The sequence below is a fragment of the Chionomys nivalis genome, chromosome 4 (assembly GCF_950005125.1).
Source record: "Chionomys nivalis chromosome 4, mChiNiv1.1, whole genome shotgun sequence".
Classification (NCBI taxonomy): Eukaryota; Metazoa; Chordata; class Mammalia; order Rodentia; family Cricetidae; genus Chionomys; species Chionomys nivalis.
In genome coordinates this window covers 114,014,091-114,022,728 of record NC_080089.1, presented here as the reverse complement: position 1 = coordinate 114,022,728, position 8,638 = coordinate 114,014,091, and the positions used below count along the sequence as shown (strand labels likewise).

The window sequence follows — 8,638 nt, the reverse complement described above, 5'->3', positions numbered from 1 at the left end:
GTGTGTATGTGTGCATGTATGTGGAGGCCAGAGCTCAACCGCAGGTACCTTCCTCAGGAGCAGTCTACCCTGTATTTAGAGGTTGTCTCTCATTAACCTGGAACTTGTCGTTTTAGCTGTAGTGACCAGCAAGCCCCAGAGATCTGCCTAGCTTTGCTGCCGCAGGGCTGGATTACAAGTGCGAACCAAGCTGCAGTGGTCCCCCACCCCCATTTCTCTCTCTCTCTTTTTTTTTTTTAAGTTTAAGTTCCATTTTATTTTCCCAAGGTGTTTTCTTCTATCTTTATGAAGTCACTTTACATGGGCTTTGGTGGAGGTCGCGGTGCGGCACCAGCAGGTCTAAATCGGGGTGGGGGTGTTCAGTACTTCCGAACTTCCCGAGATTGATTCCTGACTACCTTGCTATGAATAGCACAGCTCACACAGTAATGCAGCTTGACATAGAGTTTGGGGAGCACATAGGCGTCGAAGACACTTGCTTCGGATATGTCCCTGACGGCAGCCGCCTCTACGATGTTCCGAATGACGAACTTCTTAATGGCCTTATCCTTGGGCACACAGCGGGCGCAGTTAGTGCAGCGAATTGGCTGCACATGGCCGCGGCCCTTTTTGGCACGACCGTTGTTTCTCCTTTTTTTGGTCATCTTGGAGCCAAGTCCCCGAAAAAGCCCCCATTTCTTTTCTTTTGCATGGGAGTTTTGAGGATTGAACTTTATCAACTGAACTATCTTTCCAGCCCAGATCTAGTTTTGACATGTTTCTATTTCTATGGAGACACTTGTATACGATATTAGTATATGAGAGAAGAGCACACTTAAATGTAAAATTATACTTTTTTCTCTCCTAGGAATCAAACCAATGCCATAGAAACTGTGAACCATGAAGGTGGCAGGTACCATCCCTGAGTGTCCTGCAGTGGACCACATCTTCAGTGTAAAGTGCAGTGTGACTTACATAACTTAAATATAAATTATGTGTTGTTTTTATGAGCCTCTGAACTTATAATGCTCAACTGTTTATCATTTATACATTAAATCTGGTTAACACCTTTCTTTGCATTGACTTGCAGATAGATGCTGTGTTAGCTATTCTTCTCCTGCTTTACATACACTCGAATTTATTTTCAAATATAAAAATACCCACATGTCACAGATGTGCTCTCTTTTCAAGGCAATGTGGCTGACACTGATGCTACTAAATGTATGGTTATTCTTAAAATATAGTGTGCGCACCCGTGTTTCTTTATGAAAACATAAAGACAGCTTGTTCATTTTATCTATTCATTCAGAAAGGCTTTGTGAAGCATCTGTTAGTTGCTAAGTAGGATGACCCAAGTAGAAGCTGGATTTAGTATGCTTCAAGTCTGTGTGGGATGCACTGCAACAGCCATGTAATGGAACCAGTTAACTGAATTAGGTACACCAAGATCTTAGCAGTGAGTCAAGAGATGACAGAAAAAAAAAAAAACCCTCACAACACAAAAGATCCTTCAGTGAGAGAAACAAACAAGCTCTGGCATCCAAAACAAACCATCTTTAACTCCAGTTCCAAAGGACCCGACAGCCTCGTCTGGCCTCCTTGAGCATCAGGCAAGCACACAGTGCACAGACATACATACAGGCAAAACACTCATACACATAAAAAAATTCAAAGATTCTTAATTGTGGGATCTGGTAAATAAAAACTGTTATTAGTTCAAAAGGGAAGTTCCAGGGTAGGAGAACAATTAAACTAAAGCAAAACATCAGATCCAGAAAATTAAATCAAATACTGTAGTTCAGTGTTTGCCAACTTAGACTCACTCATGATCTTCTGGGCTCCAAAAGTCTGGGGCAGCTCCACCTCTCCAAGAGCACCCACAGTTTGTCTAGTAGGCTCAAGCCAGCTCCACTCTCCACCCATCACTGTTCTTGGTAGATATGGAATGTCCTTCTGTAAATGTGTTGCTTTTATTGGTTAATAAATAAAGCTGTTTCAACCAATGGCTGAGCAGAGTAAATCCAGGTGGGAAATCTGAACAGAGATATATAGAGACAGTAGGTGAAGTCAAAGAGATACCATGTAGCTGCCAAAGGAGAAAGACACTGCTGGAACCTTACCAGTAGGCCACAGTCTCGTGGTGATACATAAATTAATAGAAATGGGTTAATTTAAGATGTAAGAGCTAGCTAGAAAGATGCTCAAGGTACTGGCCAAACAGTGTTGTAATTAATATAGTTTATGTGTCATTATTCGTGTCAGGATGGTTGGGAAACAATGGGCAGTTTCCATTTACAGTCTTGCCATCTCCAATATTGTGGGGTTGCTACCACAACTGTGGCTGCAGGCTGCATATACACCAATGGCCTCCTCTGGTCTCCTTTAAGGGACTGTGACCCTGCTGCAGGCCACCAGGCCTCAGATAGTCTACATGACTCCATTAATCTTGCATCTTTCATGCCTCAAATCCAGGACCACTGTGAGAATCAAAGTTACAATTTAAGTTTTAATTACTATGCTCAAGAGATCCATAAAACAAAAAGCCTCTGATCTGCAAGCGCTTTGCCCAAGGACAGATAGTTCCTGATATCCTGGAGGCTATTGTTTATGAAAGATAATGAATCACAAGTTTTCACTCCCTAAACAAGTTTGTTTGAACCATCTGTACCCAAAGTGCTTGTAGGCAGGAGGTTCACAGGCAGGAAATAGGTCAGGATGTATGCTTGCCCCTGACTGGATGTAGGAAGTACATCAGGATGCATGCTTGTTTCTGATTGGATCTCATGGGAAATTTGGTGAATTATGGATTTTACACTTTTAACCCCTGCAAAACGTGACTCATGGCCATTTCTGGGAAACCAGAGATGGACCTGGCCAGAGAGTCTAGAAACCTGGTCAGTACTTAACTAAAGTTTGCTTCAGATTTGACTTTAAACTGTGGTAGTGGTCTTGTTGTCCTCTGGTGCAATTAACAGACTCTTACATAGTACCATGTTTACCAGACTGTTACATAGTACCATGTTTACCAGACTGTTACATAGTACCATGTTTACCAGACTCTTACATAGTACCATGTTTACCAGACTCTTACATAGTACCATGTTTACCAGACTCTTACATAGTACCATGTTTTGGCTACCAACATGAGATGCAGTCTTCCCCTTACCCTGACAACAGTTTCTATGGGCTGATTCTGAAGAAATTCTTCCTAGAACAACAGTTTTCAAACTATGGGTGTTGAGATTGAATCTAGGTCTTCTAGAAGACTGGCTAGTGCTCTTTACTGTTGAGCCACCTCTCCAGCATTCCCAGTTCTTTTGATTCTACAGCTTCATATCCCTAAAATACATGCTTCTTCTAGATTCTTGATGACATGATATCCTACTCAGAATACTATAACTCAGTAGGCCCTTTGGCAAATCTATATCTACAAAAATATTTACATGATAATTCATAACAGTAGCAAAATTACTATTATGAAGTAGCAATGAATATAATTTTATGGCTGGGGTCACCACAGCATGAGGAACTGTGTTAAAGGGTCATAGTGTCAGTAAGGTTGAGAGCCATTGTCCTAGAATCCTTCACTTCAAGGATCGTGATTTCTTACTCATCACAGCTGATTCTTTGGTGCCAGCTGACCAGCATCTATTGTCCCTGTAAAGCACAGGTTTCAGTTCAGTGAGGCTGGCTCTTTTGTTAGTCACAGCTGATTCTTCATCTGTGGGTAATCAACACACATGGATTCATAATCCAAAACATCACACAAACAGGCCTGACACCTTTTGCTTCCCTTTGAGATGTCCCAAGGCAGGTCCCCACGGTCTGCATTTCTCTCAGTGTTTTTATTTTCTGAGTTCTCATAAAACCCTGCAAGGAACTCTGAGCCATCAATGGCTTTCCCATCTCAAACGTTAACACTTCCATGATCTTCCAACAGAAAGCACGGTTGGGTCCATCATAGCTTTTCTAGTTTGTTTTCTGCTGCAGTGATGAAACACGGACGAACGTAACTTTGAAGAGGAAAGGGTTTATTTCAGCTTATACTTCAGTTCATTGTCCATGACTGAGGGACGTCAGGCCAGGAACCCGGGCAGGAATTTGAATCAGAAAACACAGAGGAATGTCCCTTACTGGCTCACTGACGGCCTTGCTCAGGGGGCTCTCTTAAATGACCTAGGACCACCTTACTGGCTCGCTGACCTTCCTAGGGATGATGCTACCTATAGTGGACTGGGTTGTCCTAGATCAATCAACAACCAAGATAATCTTACATACATTCATTGGCTACAGGCCAATCTAATTGAGATTATTCTTCAGTTGAGATTTCTAAGTGACTCTAAATTGTACCAGATAGACAATAAAACTAACCAGGACACACATCCAGAAATTGTTCATGTATTTTTTTAGAATCCCTCACACCCCACATTCAATTATGTGACTCTACACGGGGTCACAGCCCACAGTTAAGGAAACGGATGCTAGGCAGTTCTCTAAGCAGTGAGCTACACACTCATTCCTCCACTCCCCAAATCTTCAGGGAACTCCCCAAGAAGGAAAACAGATAATCAGGTCATCTAGGTTAAGTGATTTTAATCAACTTCTAAAATTTGTTTTTCCAGTAATCTTGCTCTGAAGAGAAAGAGGGAGCCGGGCAGTGGTGGTGCACACTTTTAATCCTCCCAAGAAGGAAAACATAATCAGGTCATCTAGGTTAAGTGATTTTAGTCAACTTCTAAAATTTGTTTTTCCAGTAATCTTGCTCTGAAGAGAAAGAGGGAGCCGGGCACTGGTAGTGCACACTTTTAATCCCAGCACTTGGGAGGCAGAGGTAGGAGGATCTCTGTGAGTTCAAGACCAGCATGGTCTACAAGTGCTAGTTCCAGGACAGGTTCCAAAGCTACAGAGAAACCCTGTCTCGAAAAACCAAAATAAATAAATAAATAAATATAAAGAGAAAGAGGAAAGTCAGACATCAACTAAGAGTAGAATCCCAATGGAAAAATAGGCAGATGTTTTAGAACAGATGTGCAAATTACCAGTACTTGTAACGATGCACAAGAAACATCAACAAATCCTGACTTTGAATCCATTACCTGTGTATTTCAATGTACACAGTAGATGTTCAATAATGTCAAGTGTGAGATGTATGTTGCACAGTTGCAAAGCCTCTTGGCATCCTTTGCCTTCCACTCACACATGGATGCTGCTTTAGGCAGAGCACGAGGGGTTTCTACAGGCTTGGTTCACAGATGTCAGCCTCCTTCCCTCTGGGTACCAGAGCACTCTATAGATTCCTGTATTCCCAGGGCTAGCCTAGGGAACTGGTACTCTATAGATTCCTGTATTCCCAGGGCTAGCCTACGGAACTGGTACTCTACAGATTCCTGTATTCCCAGGGCTAGCCTACGGAACTGGTACTCTACAGATTCCTATATTCCCAGGGCTAGCTTCAGCTCAGCTTAGTAGCCACTTACTCCTTGTTCATCCAGTTTTGGCTGTTTTCCTTTCCCTATTTCTTTTTTTGAAAGGCTGTTTTTAAATCTCACCCACCCCTGTGTGTGTGCACACACATGCACATGTGTGCATGAGTTTATCTGTACCACATACTTGTAGGAGCCTGTGGAGGCCAGAAGAGGCTGATGGATCCTTTGGAACCATCCTGTGGATGCTGGAAACTAAACTGGATTTTCCAAAGAGCAGCCAGTGTTCTTAAACACCAAGGCACCCCTCCAGTTCTTCTTTCCTTGGTTCACTTCTCTGCTTCCATTCAATGTGCTAGGGTTTCCTGGGATTGTCTGTTGGTATTCAGGCATCTGTACTGGCCTGCCCTTAGGGTTCTGACAGGATACACCCTCAGCTGCAGCCACTAAGGCCACTGCTCCAAGGCAGAGCTCCTTTAGCTCAGCTTTGGCCAAGGGCTTTTCTTCTCCTTTGAATTCTGGAACACACAACAATGTTTCCAAAGATATTCTCATTCAATTGCTAAAACCTGATGGAGGAAGGTCATTGGTTAAAAAAATAAAGAAACTACTTGGCCCTCATAGGTTAAAACATAGGTGGGTGGAGTAAACAGAACAGAATGCTGGGAGGAAGAGGAAGTGAGCTCAAACTCGACAGCTCTGCTCTCTGGAGCAGAGGCCATGCTCCCCTCTCCCGGGCAGATGCCATGAAGCAAGGTGCCAGGTCAGACATGCTGAATCTTTCCCGGTAAGACTGATGCTACACAGATTATTAGAGATGGGTTGATCGGGATATGAGAATTAGCCTGTAAGGGCTAGAGTTAATGGGCCAAGCAGTGTTTAAATGAATACAGTTTGTGTGTTGTTATTTTATGGCATAAGCTAGCCAGGCGACCAGGAGCTAGGGTGGCAGGAACACAGCCCGCAGCTCCCTACTATAAAAACCTGTAACTATTTGGAGTTAAGGTCTCGCTATGTAGGCTTGGCTGGATAGTTAACTTGCTAGGCCAGGCTGACCTCAGATTTACAGAGATCTGCTTACCTCTGCCTCCTGAGTGCTGGATTTAAAGGTGTGCACCATCGCACCTCACAAAGGACTTTTTAGTGTTATTAAGAACTCTAAGCTGGGAGGTTATGCTGAATTATGCAGGTAGGTTATAAGAGGGTCAGAGAGAGGAAAGGAGAGATGTCCACTAAAGCAAAACAGAGTGCAGTCATCATCAGAAAAGCACAGTAAGCCTGGTAATAATTAATGGTAATAATTTCTAGAAAGTGAAAAAAAAAAAAAAAGCAAAAGAACAGATTTGCCTTCTGGGTCCCAGAGAAAATACAACCCTCCCTTACCCATTTTAGACCTGAGTCCCAGATTAGTCAGAAATCAGCCTATGTCCATTTGTGCTAAGTTCCCAGCAACCTATTATAGCAGCAACGGAAAGCTAATACCAGTCCTTTAGATTTTGATTCAAATATCTTTTCCTTGGGAAATCTCTTAGCATGCTGACAAACGATTTGGCAGGCAATGCCCATTGCATTTTCATATACCTCATTCTTTGTGCCTATGACTCCTAGTCCTGATTGGCTGTTTGATTAACATCTGTGTAAACACCAGACTATCCCGTCTATGAGGGCGCAGCCGAGGCAATTTCACTCCTTATTGCCATCTTAGCTTCTCACACGGAAAAACTGTGAGCATTCCACAAACTGTTGTTTAGACAATAAAAAATGAAATTCTTAATTGAAATAGGAAGTAAAAATAATCTGATGGGTTTAAAGAGGCACATTAATAATACAGTGATAATTTTAACCAATTAGGCCTACAAATGAAAATGAATGTTCCACGGAGAGAAGCGGGGAGTGTTGGTGTGACATGAACTGAACTGCGCAGAGCAAAGCAAATAGGACACATTCTCACTGGTGCGCGGAAGCGTAGAGGGCTGACCTCTCAGAACAGTGGTGTCCAGAGTCTGAGAGGGGTGGGGCCACAAAGGGAAGGTGCTTAAAGTGTAGTTGGGTGGGAGGGGTGACTCCTAACGGCTTAGCTCAGCAGGGTAACTATGGCTGGCAATAACCAGTTGAGTATTTCAAAGTCACTAGTAGAGAACTGATAAATGTCTGAGGCAATAGCTATAACTATTTCCCAGTGTCTTTCTGAATTGAAATGTTACACTCCATATAAAAGTATAGTTAATATGTATCAATTAAGTGCAAAAAGTTTTCTTAGAACATGAAGCAATCAATATTAAATCTTTTTAAAGTTCTATCAAAAAGGAAGAAAGGAGGGAAGAAAGGAAAGAGAGAGGGGAGGAGAGAGGTGTAATGATGGAGGAGTTACTTTCATTTAATAAAGAAACTGCCTTGGCCCATTTATAGGCCAGCCCTTAGGTGGGTGGAGTAAACAAACAGAATGCTGGGAGAAAGAAGCCGAGTCAGGAGTCGCCATGATTCTCCCACTCCAGACAGACGCAGGTTAAGATCTTTTCTGGTAAGCCAGCTCGTGGGGCTACACAGAATATTAAAAATGGGTTAGATCAATATGTAAGAGCTAACCAATAAGAGGCTAGAACTAATGGGCCAGGCAGTGTTCAAAAGAATACAGTTTCCGTGTAATTATTTTGGGGCATAAGCCATGCGGGCGGCCGGGTGCCGGGGACGCAGCCCCGCCGTTCATATTACAACAGTGTAAAGGGAAGGTCACGCTACACGTAGAGACATCTCAACAGTCTGGGGAACACCATCGCTTATGCTACAGTCTGGGAAACACCATCTCTATATTCTACACATAGAGGCCTCTCAACAGTCTGGGTAACACCATCTGCTATATGTTACACGTAGGGGCATCTCAAGGAAACACCACTGCTGTATCACAGACACTTGATGTTTATGGCCATAAAATTGAAATTTACTTCTGTGTTTCATTTGTGCCATTTTCTTGTTTCTCAGTCAGGTATTTTTCTTGTTTCAGTTAGAAAACATGGTAATTACCTTGAAAAGTTTAGCTTTGAAACGTGTGTGCGTGTGTGTGTTGCAGACACAGATCTGTGTGAGGATGTGAATGCCTGTGTGCATGACAGAGCAGGACCTTGGGTGTTGCTCCACCATCCTCTACTGCATTCCTTTGAGAGTCTTTCAAACCCTGGAGCTAGGCTAGTAGATGGTAAACCCCAGCAATTTCCTTTCTCAGCTCCCCATACCACCAA

The 8,638-nt window shown here is 42.9% G+C and overlaps 1 protein-coding gene across 1 annotated transcript; it reads right to left on the bottom strand.

Moving 5' to 3' along the window:
* Positions 1 to 357: 357 nt before the first annotated feature.
* Positions 358 to 656, bottom strand: LOC130873602 (40S ribosomal protein S26-like). The gene has a single exon (XM_057768439.1). The coding sequence runs from the start codon at positions 642 to 644 to the stop codon at positions 360 to 362; it is 285 nt and encodes a 94-aa protein (XP_057624422.1). The 5' UTR covers positions 645 to 656; the 3' UTR covers positions 358 to 359.
* Between the last annotated feature and the right edge of the window lie 7,982 nt (positions 657 to 8,638).

Excerpts from the sequence above, each read along its gene's own strand:
- LOC130873602 (XM_057768439.1), bottom strand. The coding sequence starts at position 644 with ATGACCAAAAAAAGGAGAAACAACGGTCGTGCCAAAAAGGGCCGCGGC.